A 16,739-nucleotide genomic window follows, 5' to 3' on the forward strand; every position below is an offset into this window, starting at 1 on the left:
GGTTTTGCACCCAAATTGCATAACGTAACTATTACTGTGGGTGAGTGCGAAAATCACTCTCAGAATATGCTCCATTTGAAAACGTGGTTGGATGGTAAGTTATTTGCTAGATGACTGAGTTTTCAAAAGGAGCTCGTAACTCGGAGAACCGTGTCTAGAGCCTTGTCGTAAAAAACCTTAGAACTATCCTATTGTGTGCCACTTTGTGCCGAGAAACAGAATCTTTCTGTTCCATATGATTTGAAATCCACTACATGTAAACCATACATAACATGACATCGCATTCATTTTTGCATAAAAAAATAAACAAAAAATTTCATGCATCCATATTCATACATACAAGTTGACAACTCATATCGTCTATCTTCATCTTCAAACAGTACGAGACTAGAGCCAACGTCAGAAGAAGAATGGCGGACCAAGAGCAACACAATGCTGAAGTCAAAATGGAGATTGAGGATTTGAAGTCAAGAATGACCAAGCTCACTAAGATGTTGCAAGCTCTGATTTCTAGAGGAGAACCACCTCAAAGGACTGTTACTCAAGAGGCCGCCGACGATGTTAAAGACCCCATTCCAGTTCAAAGGCCAGTTGTCGCTACCGCGAACAATGGAATCAGAGTCGCCATTAATATATTTATCCCATCGAGGGAAAGGAATACGAGATAACCTAACTCAGAATAAGAACAAGGTCTTTCGACCAGAGAACAGGGTACGGGAGTTGGTTATGCAAGGGGAAGGTGCTAGCACCCCTCACGCCCATCATACTCGATGGTATCCACCTATGTTTATTTCTATCTAAATGGTGTGTAATGTCTAAGACCTAAATGTGAATGAATGCAAAAGAAATACGGGGAAAAGAAAGAATTATTTACAAGTGTGCTCGCTTAGGCCCCGCGACCCAGTGCCTACGTATCCCTTACCAGGAATCAGAGCTACCGTAGTTCGGCTCAATAGTTTCCATTTGTTTTGGTGTTTTTTAGGTGAACAGAGGTTAAGGTCACAATCCACGATGCTCGACCTTTGGAAACTTACACGCCTACTTCTGAAATGGACTTAACTTGTTCTTAGCAGCAGAATGAACTTAGGTTTGTGTTTTTTATGTAACTAAATGATGAACAAAACCCAATACAAGGTTTCGCACCACTTCGTCACTTTGTTTTAATTCGAGCCTTTATTAAGTGTTTTGAATGTTTTTGGTTGGGTATATTTTTAAGGGAATTAGTTTGCGAATTGAATCACATAAAAATGTATAATGATCGAGAAACGAATTAGGGAATGAATCCCACTCATTTCTCTCCCATTAGGTAGTGATCGAGAAACAGATTAGGGAATGAATCCCACTCATTTCTCTCCCACCAAGTGACTGAGAAACAGATTAGGGAATAAATCCCACTCATTTCTCTCCCACTTTTAGTAAGGTTTGATTCGCATATCTATTTATTAGTGTTTTAATGTTAAAGAGAAAAGAAAAAAAGAATGAAAGAGGGAACTAAATCTAATAACCTAATCTAAGTTATTCCAATCTACAAGTCTAATTCCTAATTAAGGACTAACCTAACATCTAAAGGGAATTAACTAAGAAGAAAGTTGTTTAAGTTGACTAAAGTCAACTTTAATAACTAGGGATATTTTAGACATTTCACAAGGTATTGAAAATATTCACAAAAAGAAAGAATTAAAATCTAAACTAAGAATAAAAAATATTCACAAGCAATTTTTGTATTTTTTTTATTCATTTCAAAGCTATTTCCAAAAATTAAAACTAAAAAAGACTATTTATTTTCTATGTATGAACCAATCAAAACTTAAAGAAATCAACAATTAAAATCTAACTAAAACAATTATTTCTAAAAATTCTAATTATTAAAAAAAACTATTTTTATTATTTTTTATTTATGCAAAATTCAAATAATAAGCAATGGAATAAAAAAAACAATTTTTATTTGTTTTTTATTAACTGCCAGACAGGAGGTGTATTAGTAAAAGTGAAATGAACTAAATCTATGTTGTGAAGCAAACTGGGCCGGTAATCAGGGGTGTGAAGAGTAAAGTGCTCAGGCCCATCCCACATTACAAGAGAGTGTGCAAGCAAGCTGGGGGTGTGATTCTGAAACGTGACAGGCCCAAGAGCGTGGCCCACTGCTCACCATCTACTCTATTTCATTTTATTCAATTTATTTTTAGTCAGCACTCATTTATTATTCTTAGCCTATGGTTTTATTATGTAGGTAACGTATACACATGCACTACACATCAATAGATCAATGGGAACTTAAATGGCCAGCAAAAAAACAAGGATCAGCCAATCACACGCGCCCATCTTGCATAACAATCATTATAATAAGACAAAAGCCCCAAGCATATGGGAAACTCAGCCAGTAATAGCGTGCCACGTGAGCACCCTGGAGAAAAAAATATGAAAAGCACTCAGACGCCGAAACTACTGTTCCGGTCGTCTTCCCCGATCCCATCCACGGCGGAGACGTATATTTTTTTTCAGAAAATGGCAAAAGCAAACACCTTTCGAATCAGAATCTCGCGCTGATCATGGATCTACTCTTATGTTTCTCTGATTCGTTCTCTAACATGCAAACCGTGACATTTTTTAAAACCCTAACTAACATCAACTTTATCCAAATCAAACCTTAAGCATATCAATGCGATCCTCTATGCGTGTGGAACTCAAATGCATGATTCAAACGTTCAGTCAATAAGCGATTTAAGCAAACCAAACTCATACTCAATGATCCCACACAAACTTATGCAAATGAAACACATATAAACTCTGAGCCTACTGAGGAAGTTCCAAGAATTACCTGAATCGAATCTTGATCAGTGATAAAGAATACTCAATGATGTTGCACTCCTATTTTAGATCTTGATGCTAAACTTCAAAACAGATCCACATGCTGAGAAGTAAACTCAGGTCCTCTAGCTTGCACTTTATAATCAAATGCCTGATTCAGTTCAATGGAAACAACAGAGTTATATTGATGATGATGAAGGACGAGTGAAGATGAAGGTTAGGTTATGGCGTTGATGGAGATTGAAGGTTGAGAGAGAAAGTGAAGTTGTTGTTGTTATGGAGAGAGAGAGAGAGAGAGAGAGAGAGAGAGAGATGAAGTGAAGTCGCTATGGTGGTTATTGTTGATGGTGGTGATGAAGATGTAGGATGAAAGATGAAGGTTGTTGAAGATTGTTGGTTATGGTTTGTTGAAGTTTGTTACGTATGATTATGGAGGTCGAAAGTTTGTTAGGTTGTTGAGAGAGTGAAGATGATGGAAGAGAGAAAGAGAAAGGAGAGTATGGAGAGAATGGTGAGAGTGAAGAGGTTTGTGAAACTGAAAAAGAAAAATGAGGCGTATCCTTCAATGAGAGGGTGAGGTTTTGTTTTATAGTGAGTGTGGAGTGCATGGTGTTATAGTGTAGGTCTGCTGTAGGCTAGCATTTGATTGTTTCTACCAGGCTTGAAAAAATGGAGGGAGTGATACAAATGGTGAAGAGAAAACCAGCATGTTGCCATGCAGCAAAAATCCTTAGTCCATATTCTTCCTAACCAACACGTCCAGGAGCCCCCCTTTATATGCATAAATTTCCACCCATATATTTCCAAATGATGCAAAATTAAGGTCACTGTAAAGAAGGCATGGAGTAGAGTAGCATGACATCAGAATGGAGTCCATAAGATGCTTGTGCTTATCTAAAATTAGCTTTGAATTCTGCCTGCCACCTGTTTTACAAATTGCTCATGCGTGCCCTGGATTTGTGCCCATGTTCTTGGCCATGCGTACCTTGGCAAGGTCATGACTTTAAGGCATCATATCTTCCAAACCACACATCCGAAATGAGTGATTCTTGGTGCATTGTATAGAGGGAATGGAGGTGAAGAGCTTTGCATTGGGGTTGACTCAATTAGATTCTTGTAATTATCTATAAGGAGCTTCCCATTTGGTACACCATGTGCTTGATAAAATGCTGCCTGCTTGCCAGAATTTTGCCTGGCATCCTGACTTGCTCAAATGATGATTCTCAAACTTCCAGCTCTTGTAACTTTTGATCCAAGCCTCAATGGAGAAAATACCCATATACAGAGTAGTTGAGGGATATGAAATGAACATTTTTCATGTTGAGCTTGTCTTGAAATAATGCCATCTGCCACGTGTAAACTGATGCTGAAGTGGATTGCTCAACCAATTTGGAAAACTCAAAATTTTCTCTAAGTATTAAACTTTCTATTTTTGGCAAATTCCAATTTCAACTAACTTTCCCAAAATGGCAATTTTGAATATTTCTTGATTTTATTTATTTCTTTGATTTTCTTTGACCGATTCTCCACCAAAAATCAATATTTGACAGTTGACTCTTATTTTGACTAAAAAGTCAACATTTCCTGATTTTTCTGATTCCAAACGAATTTCCCGATTAATCTGTTTCCTATCTAATTCTCAATTAATTTTCAACCAAAGAAGCTTCAATGAACATTTCTTCAGGACAACCACATTTCACATTCAAAACCGTCTCCTGATTACATTTTGACCAAAAATTCAACAGGGTTAACTTTGGTCAAAGCCCTAATTTGGAAAGCCTGATGAACTTGAGGATTGTATCTTTTAATCAAAGCTTTGACTTGGAGAAGATGAAACCCTGATTTTAGGAGAACTTCAATGGAAATGAGGCCATATAATCAGACTTCAAACCTTCTCTTTTGAATTAAGATATCTCCCACATATAAGCTCTTTTTTTGTCAATTTTCTTGAACAGTAACAATGATATGAATGAATGTATTGAGTGGATGACCTACGTGAGGTATGCATATGAATGTGACATGAAAGCCAATTGGGTAATAAATAAGTGGGCAAATTTTGGGGTGCAACACCAGCGACTACTTGGTCTGAGTTTGGTTTACCTCCGGATTATTCTCCACCTCTTGCCACTGCTGTTGTGGTGGGCCAACCTTCACAATCAATGTTTCAAGCTTTAATCATGACTGAGTCTCAGCCAATTGTGCACGCTGCTGCCCAAACCACTTATGGAAATCCTCTCTTTGAGTACCATGCTGCAGATCATCAAAGTGAAAGTCAAAGAGAAGTTGGTGATATTGATGAAGTCAAAGAACAATACCAAATCCTAGAGAAAAGACTAAGTGCCATGGAAGGAAGTGATTATTTTGGGGTTGTTGCTGAGAACATGTGTCTAGTTTCAGATTTGGTCATACCTGCCAAATTTAAAACTCTTGAGTTTGAAAAGTACAAAGGGTATACTTGCCCAAGAAGTCATTTGACCATGTACTACCGCAAGATGGCTGCTTATACCAAGAACGACAAATTGCTGATTCATCTCTTTCAAGATAGTTTAAGTGGTGCTTCCCTGAAATGGTATATGGGACTTGAAAAGAACCGTATCCATTGTTTCCAAGATCTAACTGATGCTTTAATGAAGTAATACAAGTATAATCTGGACATGTCACCTAATCACCGTCAATTACAAAACATATCTCAGAAGGAAAGAGAGTATTTCAAGGAGTATGCTCAATGTTGGAGATAACTAGCTTCTCAAGTGGAGCCATCCTTGGCTGAAAAGGAACTGACTGGAATGTTCATGGACACTCTCTCACCTATCTACTGGAGAAGATGATTGGAAGTGTGTCCTCCAACTTTACAGATTTGGTGACCATTGGTCAACGGCTAGAGGAAGGAATTAAGAATGGAAAGGTTGCCAATGTTGTTGAATCCTCTAGTGGGGAAAGGAAGTCTTATAGAAACTCTCACAAGAAGAACGAGAATGGAACAAATGTTGTGATTGATGAAGGTAGAAGACCTCGTCAAAAGCCTAATAACTATGATCATCCAATTGTAGTTACAGTTGCTCCTGCGACCAAGGCTCCACAAGTTCAAGCTCCTCAACCTCGGGTTGCTAACCACAATCAGAATCGCGATAGGACCCACTTTGATCCTATTCATATGTCATACATCGAATTGTATCCTGCATTGGTCCAAAAAGGTTTAATTACAACTAGGGTTCCACCTCCCCCTAGAGACCCTCCTCCAACAGGATTTTGATATGATCTTCACTTTGAGTTTCATCAAGGTGGTGTAGGCCATGACTTGGAAGGATGTTATGCACTGAAGACTAGAGTGAAAGAGTTGATTAATGCAAAGATGCTCACTTTCAAGGACATCAATCCCAATGTTGTCAACAATCCTTTGCCAAAGTAGAGTGGCTGAAGAGCAATGAAAGCCAAGTCTCTTTTCCCTAAAGCCAAGTGTTTCGGACAGGATAGCTCCTCCTCGTCACTGATTAGTCACTAGGCCTTGTCCCTTTCTATTTGTAATTTCCTTATGTTTTTTCGTGTACTGCATTTGAATTTTGTTTGTTCCTAAATGTTAATTTTAATGAAATGAGCATTACATATTTGAGTCAATTCATCTACATCCATTGTGTTTATCTTTATGCTTTATCTTTCAAAAAAACAAAAACAAAAATACATATCTCTTGTTCGCTTTCAAACTTTTGTTTATACAAAGATTGGATGGAGGGTGATGAAAACAAAATACCCAAATTGTTGAATTGTATGCTTTCAAATAAAACTTTGCTGATGATGTACAGGCATTGTTTCAATCCCCAAACACTGGAGAAATAAGGAAGTTAATCCCTTGTCAACCCCTCTGAGCCTTCGAAGTTGGAGTTTATTTTTAAACGAAAAGACCTGCAATTTTAACCTAGGGAAGGGTAGTTCTCAATTAATTTGGTTATGCATTCAATTTCAAGAGAATCACTAAGTACACCTTTCAATAAGGGTTTCAATCAAAAGTGACCAAGATGGTTATCATTAGTCATTATCAAGGCAGTCAATATCTTTCCAATATCCAAAAAAGAATTCAAAAGGAAAACCCGCTAAGTCGAAACCTATGAAGGAGACTTAGGCAAAATTGGGGAATGTTGTTGACTGTGATCTCAAATGAAACAGTTCAGCCAAAATTTAGGGATATTAGAAATAAAAAAGAGAAGTCAATAAATTTCTTGAACACCAATGAAATGTTGTGACTATAAAAAGAAATAAGTGACTGCCGTCTCAAGAATTCTCTTGGCTTGTGATCTATCATCACATGAATAGGTGCAATTCCAAAAGCCTCTTGGAACTTGAATGCATATTTTGAATTAGTTTGACGTAGGACTGAAGATCATCACGAAAAATGGGATGAGTACAAATATATTTTGAGCCTATATCCTTTGTTTCTAAAACCGTGAACCAAGCCATGTTACAACCCTCAAAAGACCTAATGGAAGCTAGGTTTATTTTGAAATCATACTACAACAAGATTGTGTTAACCTGACTCCTAAAGATTTTTGCAAATTGTTTGTTTTACCATACCTTTGCTTTATCCATCGCTTTGAATTTCTAGACAATTGTGTTTAGACCCTTGATTACTTTGCTTTACATCAATAGCACCATCCCAATAAATAACTTTGATTTCAAGACATGCTTTGAGAATAACATTAAAATTACCATCCTTTGAATGAACATTTTATTTGCAAGTATGTACTCATCTTTCGAGGAAGTTCAAACAGTCGAGAAACTTGATCAGTGATCCTATCAGGGGCACATTACTTCAAGATTCTATTGTTCAAGACCTGTACTGGGGCAAGTCTTCCCAACATTCATTTCAAGTACTGAAGCAATGATCAGTTTATCTACATCAGTCATTTCAAGTCAATAAGGGGCAATCCCCTTCAGCGATCCCCCAACAGCTTATCAGTCCTTCTCAAAAGGATCATCATTGTGACAAAACCATGTTGGAAATGTTCTTGTGTTGAGGAGTCAGAGTTCCAATCTTCCCTCATAAAAGAGTCTACCTCAGTTTTCATAACCAAATGCATTACATTGATCATTCACATATCATGCATAGAAAAATTCAATATCATGCATCAGAACAAAAATCATACTCATTTGCATTCTTCCAAGGTCCCGCCGCTATCAATATCTTCACCTTGAGATCAAAGTCCAACTCACTTGGAATTTACCTAAAATAGATACTTGTTTGTCTTCTCCATCTAGTGCTATTCCTATATGTTCCTTCCTTTTCTCAGTGCCATTCCTGAAAGATGCTTTTCACCTCATCCAGTGTTGTTCTTGGATGTTGTGATTCCCTTTCTTCTTTCAGTGCCATTCCTGAAAGATGTTTCACACTTTATGTTGTGATTCTCCATCTAGTGCCATTCCTGGATGTTGTGATTCCTTTTCTTCTTTTAGTGCTATTCCTGAAAGGTGTCTCTTTCTTCTTTCAGTGCCATTCCTGAAAGTTTTTTCTCACCTTATTCATTGCCATTCTTGAATATTGTGATTTCTAACCTCATTCAGTGTCATTCCTATATGTTGTAGTCCCTTTTCTTCTTTCAATGCTATTCCTGAAAGATATATCTTTCTTCTTTCAGTGCCATTCCTGAAAGTTGTTTCTCACCTTATTCATTGTCGTTCTTGGATATTGTAATTTCTCACCTCATTCAATGTCATTCTTGAATGTCTCTAATGTTTCCTCCGTCTAAAGCTACTCTTAGACATTCCTACTATCTTTTCACCCAGAGTTTTATCCCTCTTTTTTAAGTTTCTCCGTCAACAGTTTGTCTTTTGTTGTGCCATGTCCCCCACAGAGTTCAGAGTGTCTCATATCATATTGCATTCAAAAAAGAGTCCATGCATTACATTGCATTGCAACCCATTTCATTTGCATATGAGGGACAAAATTCGGTTCTTTAGGTATTTAATTACCTTTAACCATTGATATCATGATGACTAAAGTCTATCACACTATCTGGCTCAAGATAATTAAATAGGGGCATCTGTCATACCCCAATTTTGTCCCTCCCATAGAATCAGTCGCATGTTGATTCTCAAGCACGAGTTTTGACTGCATTTTAATTCTAGTAATTTCATATCATTTTGTCTGATTAATGTTTTTCTTATTTCATTTGATATTTTATTGCATTTTTTATTTTATAAACGTCTTTTTAATTCTTTTTGTGTAATAAACGTCAACAATTTGACTTTTCTTGTTTAATTAGAAATTTAATTCATTTAATTAGTCTTTTTGTTTAAATCTTTTTGCATCCATTATTTTATTTATCATTTTATTATTTGATTAAATAATGATCTTATTTGATAATTAAAATACAATATTTTGATTATTAAATAGATATTATTTAATCTAAATAGTAAAATAGAAAATTAAAATCTACATTCCTTTAAAATATTATATGAATCCTATTGCATTGTGCAAGTCAAAAAGAAAAAAAAGAGCTATGGTCTTCACATTTTGTACCATCACCATCATCTTCAAAGAGCTGCATAAAACAACAAAAAAACTGCTCTGCTACCATACCATCCTACTAATGCTAATGCCTGCACATTACATGCCAAAACTGCCAAATTTCTGTCCACCTTGCTACTCCATACAGCCCTGTATAACTGTCCAAAGTGTTCACCAAATTGGCACCACAAAACCTGCATAACAAAAGGCATTGAATCAGTTCACCAAATAAGTTCAAATCCTCTCCAATTTTCCCCCATATTCCCCATAATTCACCTATAAGACACCAGTTACAAACAAGCAAAAGGGTGAACAACCAGGGCCGGAAACAAAAATCTCTCAAAACAAATCTCTACAGATATCCCTCCAAACCATTATTCACACTCTTACTCAAATCACCACTTCAAATTGGCTTCAATAAACCTGCAAACAGAATCAAACACAAAAGCACAAATTCTCACATAAACCTTCAACAACAGTTTCACCTCACCACCACACAAAAAAAAAATCTCTCTAATTCTCCACTGAATCATATCCTCTAACCTACAGCCTCACCACAACATCAATACTCAGACCTCACACCCAACAAACAACTTCGTCTCCAATAACAGACACGTCATTTATGAATCACAACCAATAGTTCATGGGGCTTACCTTCTGCTGGGTTTAATTCCCAATCTGGCCCAATAGCTTGTTATTTATTTTTTTTCCTATAATTTTTGTTGTTAGCTTTGGAATAAAAAAGAAAACATAGTGAGAATTCTCTTAGTTATTAAAAGAAGATTAGGTTGATAATCAAAGTTTTTTATTAACCTCTTAGAAAAAAATCAAAAGAAAATCTTTTACAGTAATTTTCCTCTTATTTTAGAAATATCTTCAAAATAAAAAATAGCTTTTTAATCGAATCGAGTTTTGAGTTTTAATGGGTGAAGAAACGTTTGTACGTACTTGTATAAGTTGTTCTTTAAATGTTTAGGCGGTGGCCGTTAAGCCATTGTTTGAGTGCGTGGACTCCATTAAAGACTTCTTAAAAACTAGGTTTGGTTCACCTTTTTACAAAACGCTTTCTTTTAACAATCGAATCGAGTTTAGTTGATAATGGATAATGAAGAAGGGTTTGTACGTACTTATACAAGTTGTTCTTTAAGCGTTTAGGCGATGGACGTTAAGCCATTGTTTGAGTGCGTGGACTCCATTAAAGACTTCTTAAAACTCGATTTAGTTCATCATTTTACAAAACACTTCCTTTTAACAATCAAATCGAGTTTAGTCGATAATGGATAAATGAAGAAGGGTTTGTACGTACTTGTACAAGTTATTCTTTAAGCGTTTAGGCGATGGCCGTTAAGCCATTGGTTGAGTGCGTGGACTCCATTAAAGACTTCTTAAAACTCGACTTAGTTCACCTTTTTTCAAAACACTTTCTTTTAACAATCAAGTCGAGTTTAGTCGATAATGGATAAATGAAGAAGGGTTTGTACGTACTTGTACAAGTTGTTCATTAAGCGTTTAGGCGATGGCCGTTAAGTCATTGTTTGAGTGCGTGGACTCCATTAAATATCCTTCAAATTCGACTTGCCTCCCCTTTTACAAAACATTTTCAATTCACTAAATCATCTCTTTTTCTTGCCCTAGTGCGAATCTTTTCCATCATTCAAGAGGGGTTTGTACGTACTTGTGCAATTTTCTCTTTCAAGCATTTAGGTGATGGCCGTTAAGCCTTTGTTTGAATGTTTGATTTCTCTTAATAAACAACTTCAAATTTATTCACACCTTTCGTCATCTTGACTTTTCATTTCAAAACTCCATTTCCTATAAACGAGACACTTAGTCAAATTCAAATGCAATTATACTTCCACATGTGAAGATCGAATGTTTTCCACTCAAATGCGATGATGGCCAAAATCTCGTCTTACTCTTGATTTAGTTATACATTCATGTACTGATGAAAACAATCTCTTATCCATGTGCGCATAAGTATTGTTTGAATGCGATCGAGTACCTCTCGCTAACATCAACCAACAAATTCATAGTTTTTATAAATGCATCCCATCGAGTACGATGGAGGTGAGGGTTGCTAATACCTTCCCCTTGTTTAACCGATTCCCGAACCTCGATTTGGTTGCGATGACCATCTTATCCATTTTCTTTTTATTTGTGGGTTTTATCAATATTTTCCCTTTCCTCTTTGGAATAAATAATATTTGGTGGCAACTCTGTTCTTTTCACACCCTTCGAGGTACGAATATTTTAGGCCGGCCGCTACAGAAAGAACCAATCATTAATCAATTGCGTAATCTTGATCTTTGGAACCTCTGCACCTTCCTATTGCATTACCAATCGTTGTACCTAGATTTTTTCTTTTGTTGGATTTTATCGATATTTTCCATTTCCTACGGAAAAAACAAAGTTTGGTGGTGGCTCTTGCTTTCAGAGTTAAGTTAATCAATAGATTAATCTCAATATTTCCTCCGCGAGACACAGGATTTTAAAAGCACACGCCTGACCGCATTAGGAGCCCCATAAGACTATTTCGTCTAAACTCAATTAACTTTTTATAAAATTAAAAATATTAATATAAACATATCCAAAAACCATTCAAACCAAACAGAACATCATCATACACTAATATCTGTTAATAGGTTCAAGAACCAAACCATGAAATTTTATGTGTTTCTCCTTTTAAAGGAAAACTTATAAATTTGCAACGTTATTACTTAATGATATTTTTACCAAAATACTTATAATTTTTTATGTTTTATTTTAATTAGTAAAAAAAATACCACAATGGATATATAAATTATTTTTCATTATAAAGGTTAATCTTGAAAAATTACTAACAAATAATTGTTTACAAATTAAAAAGTATTATAATTTATTTGAATAGCAAGACAGTAATATAATTAGTATCCATAATCTTATATTTAGAAAGTGAGAGTAAAATGGTAATGTTAAAGTCAAAGATAAGTATAGTAATCTTGTTATCTATATGAGATGAAAAATGGTTGTTATTAATAAACACAGGAAAGAACCAAAGAAATAAAAAAGGAAAGAGACATATTTAGACAATAGTTTGTTTGCCTTGTTCATGGTAATGAACCTTCGACATTCAAGTATATATAGTGTTCCACCTTACTTTGAAATAACACAATCATTCAAGAGAAGTAAAAGTATATAATAATAATAATCAAAGAAGATATGATGAAGAACATGAGAATTGGCATAATTATTTCATTCCTATATTTGCTAGCAGACTTTGTTGCAGCTCAATCTGGAGTCTTTGAAATATCTAAATTTGGTGGAAAACCAAATGCTGATATTACCCAGGTAATAATTATTCTTGTTGAATTTACATTGAGAAAATAATTAGTTTCTAATAATTATTCTTGTTGATTTGAAAATGAGAAAAATTTAACTTCTAATAAATTTTCCTTTCATAAGGCCTTCACGACTGCATGGAATGAAGCATGTGCATCAACAACTGCTGCCAAAATTGTGATTCCGGCTGGTACATACAAGATGGGTTTATTAGAAGTTAAAGGTCCTTGTAAGGCTCCTGTAGAAGTTCAAGTGGATGGCACAATTCAAGCACCTGGGAACAATGCTGATCTTAAAGGAGCTGAACAATGGATCCGGTTTGATGATATAGACTCCCTTACGATATCAGGGAAAGGAGTTTTTGATGGTCAAGGTGCAGCTGCATGGAAAGGTGCTTCAGTTGCTTGGAAAGATAAATCTCATGGAAAAGGTTCCAATAAACGTGCAATTGTAAGTATTAATCACCCAAATGATTATATTCAATAATGAAAAATATTACTCATAATTAAGTTTTTAGGTTGAATTCAAACAAAAAAGCATTATCATTAAGTTTTTTGGTTGAATTCCAACAAAAAAGAATTATAATTATGTTTTTTGGTTGAATTCCAACAGAGTTTGTATTTTGCTTACTGCAACAATACCATGGTCACCGGTGTTACATCTAAGGATAGCAAGTATTTTCATTTTATGGTTTTGGGGTGTAACAATATCACATTTGATGCCATCAAAATTATAGCCCCTGATGAAAGTCCGAATACTGATGGAATCCACATGGGAAGATCAAATGGTGTTACTATTATTAATACCAATATTGGAACTGGAGATGATTGCGTATCATTGGGTGATGGTAGCCAAAATGTAAGGGTTGAAAATGTGAATTGTGGACCAGGACATGGTATAAGTGTTGGAAGCCTTGGAAAGTATCCAAATGAAGAGAATGTAGCAGGTTTTATAGTTAAGAATTGTACTCTCACGGAAACTGAAAATGGTGTGAGGATTAAGACTTGGCCTGATACACCGGGAAAAATTACTGTTACTGATATGCATTTTGAAGATATTACCATGAATAATGTCATGAACCCCGTCATCGTTGACCAAGAGTATTGTCCATGGAACCAATGTTCAAAAAAGGTAATAATCACTCGCATCTTTATTTGTTTAGTATTACGCTTTAATGTATATAACTAACATTTTATATGATTTAGAATCCATCACAAATAAAGCTAAGCAAGGTTACATTCAAGAACATTAAGGGCACATCTGGAACATCAGAAGGAGTGATTATTATTTGTAGTAGTGGTGTACCATGCGATGGCGTGGAGTTAAATAATGTTGATCTCACATTCAATGGAGCACCTGCAGTAGCTAAATGTTCTAATGTCAAACCCATAGTTACAGGAAAAGCTCCTATTTGTGGAGCTTCAGGTTCAGGTTCAGCATCAGCTTCAGCTTCAGCATCACCTTTAGCTTCACCGGCTTCAGATTCAGCTTCGCCTTCATCTTCTCCAGCGTCAGATTCAGCAACTTCATCTCCTAAAAAGTCATCTCCTAAAGAAGAAAAAGAACAAAAAGAACAAAAAGAACAAAAAGGAGAAAAGGAAGACGACAATTAGACAAACCATCCCCTTAATGCGAGGATGCAGTAGTATAGTCCTATAGGAATACACATGTGTATTAAAACTATTTTCATGTATATTTATTCTTTCTAATTAAAAATAAATTTCACATAGTTTGTGTAATCAGCGAGTTAAAATAAATTGTTCAATATACTATTTATATTTTAGAATGTTTCCTGAAAAGCTATGAAATGTACTAGGTTGTATAGTGCTCAAATAAACAGAAATTTTAGGTGAACCCTAAAATATAATAGGATTGACTAGATACTTTAACCATAACTAATTACTAAAGTAAAATAACATCATGCCAATGAAAACTTTTATCCAAAAAGATAAATTTCTAAAGGGATAGAAAGGATGAAAGAAACAAAATACTATATAACTTAATAACACCAAGGGGAATAGAGGGGAATAGAAGGGATAGAGCATTCTGTAATACTTTGGAAAATATCTAAGGCGTGTATGAAGTATGAACTGGGTATTGCGTGACTTAGGATTTTTTAAGTACGCATAGAAACTCACATAGTGGTCCAAAATTCTCGCACCTTAATTGAAAAAATTACTTGGAAATTCTATCAAGATTGTTCATTAGCAATTTAGGTGAATTAGTTTACTAATTCAAAATAGCACAAATGGAGAAAAAATTATTATAATCAATTGCAATCTATAATGTTACTGGTGTATTAGTTCAGTATTTCAACATAGCATGAATAGAGAAATAATCATTATAATTTTGGACGATCTATATGAACATAAGGAAAGGGTTAGTCTAAACATAACTACAATTGAAATACACTACTGCAATCCTAAACATTTTTTCTCATGAAGCCAACCAATTACATAAATATTTTGGATGTGGTGCCTCCGCAACCACAGTTGACCGCAATTGCGGTGTGATTTTAAATCTCACTGTTAACCCACATTTTAAGAGTTAATACATTTTCTTATAGTATTTAGTTTAGTTTTATTTTATGTTTATTTGTTTATTTTACCTGCATTTTTATTGTTTTAGTCAAATTAGTATGGAATACATTATGTGCTCCCATTTGTTAGTTTAATTTATGTTTTTTTGTGTAAAAGTTAGCCATGGTCAAGCTGATGCAATACTGAACTAGTCTGCTGATGAGTTATGTGTTAAGGAAGCTTAATTCAGAAAGAAACAATACTTTCAAGTTGTACGCTAATGAAGAGAGAGTGGAAAGAGGTACTAAATGTATGGAAAGGCTCAGTGGGTGCTGAAAATGAGAGTGGTAATGATTCAAATTCAATGATGTAAAAGGAGGAGCTAAAAGACAAAATATGGTACAAAGGTACACTACACACCGCCTTCTTCTGCTGTGGCAATCTGCACATCATGCCTTGTCTCCCACTACTGTCTGCCGGTACAGATATTCCATCTTTGTATGCTGAAGACGTTGAGGATTTGTGGGCTAGTTACAAATTATTGAATTTCGGCCCATGATCCAAGGCAACCTAAGAAACCCTAATTCTTGGCCTATATAATGAGCTGGAAGAAACATTGGAACGGGTTCAGAAATTATTCCAAGTTTATAATACACAAGTTCTAGAGCGTGTGTGTGCAAAAGTGTGAATGAGCCTTCTCTCCTCATCCTAGTTTCTGCTCGCTGAGGTTCATTGGCGTGAATGGAGTTTCCTCTTAAAGACTTAGTCATCTCAAGTTTTACTCCAAGTTCCTCTTAGGTTGATATCTTTTATTAATTTGATTGTCTTAATAAATTTCCTTTGAGAACCATGTTCATTGGTTGTACTCAACTCACTATGAGATAAACTTCTTTTAGTTGATCTATGTGATATTAATATTAAAAGTGTGTTTATGTTAGATGCTTGTGTGTCTAGTACTTTCTTTATCATGCGTTTACAATTCCAACACTTATTTCTTTGATTGATCACCTTAGAGATAAGTAATAGCTTGTTGTTATGAGAGATCTAACAACAAGTGTATTTCACGCATAAAAATGGTTGAAAGAGTAGGATAGATATATTCACTTGACCTAGTTTTCTTAGACATAAGAACTGCAACCATTAAGGTATCAGAACATTTAATAGACATGTATTAGGGTTATAAGTGGATCTTAGAGATTTTCTTTCCTTGCCCTCTTATGCATGCTTATGAAATGAGGTAGAAATACACCACCAAATCCTTCTGACCATGTTTGTCACGACACCGCACATCATTAACACACAAACACACTAAAGATATTAGTAAATCATAAGATCAAATATATTTATCTTGATAGTTCAACAAATATTTTTTTACTTTAGTTTGCCTTACTTTTATATGAAAGATGGATTCAAGCCATCACCCATTATTATTTCTTTACATATGCTTAAAGTAAAAGAATAAATTTGATACATAAGTCATATCTAAGTAGTAACATTCCTTGTGGGTACGGTACTCTTTCTTTTATCACTTGCTATGTTAAAAAGCATGCATACTTTCAAGTGAAACCTTTAAGAATTATACGAACACTCACCTC

At 35.2% G+C, this 16,739-nt stretch overlaps 1 protein-coding gene across 1 annotated transcript; it reads left to right on the top strand.

Moving 5' to 3' along the window:
- Positions 1–12,466: 12,466 nt before the first annotated feature.
- LOC131599249 (polygalacturonase-like) lies at positions 12,467–14,411 on the top strand. The gene is made up of 4 exons (XM_058871673.1): positions 12,467–12,634; positions 12,749–13,075; positions 13,238–13,756; positions 13,831–14,411. Exons 1-4 carry the CDS (start codon positions 12,506–12,508, stop codon positions 14,236–14,238), a joined length of 1,383 nt encoding a protein of 460 aa, XP_058727656.1. The 5' UTR covers positions 12,467–12,505; the 3' UTR covers positions 14,239–14,411.
- Positions 14,412–16,739: the final 2,328 nt, after the last annotated feature.

The sequence above is a fragment of the Vicia villosa genome, linkage group LG4, assembly GCF_029867415.1.
Source record: "Vicia villosa cultivar HV-30 ecotype Madison, WI linkage group LG4, Vvil1.0, whole genome shotgun sequence".
In the NCBI taxonomy this organism is placed as follows: domain Eukaryota; kingdom Viridiplantae; phylum Streptophyta; class Magnoliopsida; order Fabales; family Fabaceae; genus Vicia; species Vicia villosa.

Coding starts and splice junctions, on each gene's coding strand:
- LOC131599249 (XM_058871673.1), top strand. CDS start 12,506: ATGATGAAGAACATGAGAATTGGCATAATTATTTCATTCCTATATTTG. Junction 12,635..12,748: donor CAAATGCTGATATTACCCAG/GTAATAATTATT, acceptor TCCTTTCATAAG/GCCTTCACGACTGCATGGAA. Junction 13,076..13,237: donor GTTCCAATAAACGTGCAATT/GTAAGTATTAAT, acceptor GAATTCCAACAG/AGTTTGTATTTTGCTTACTG.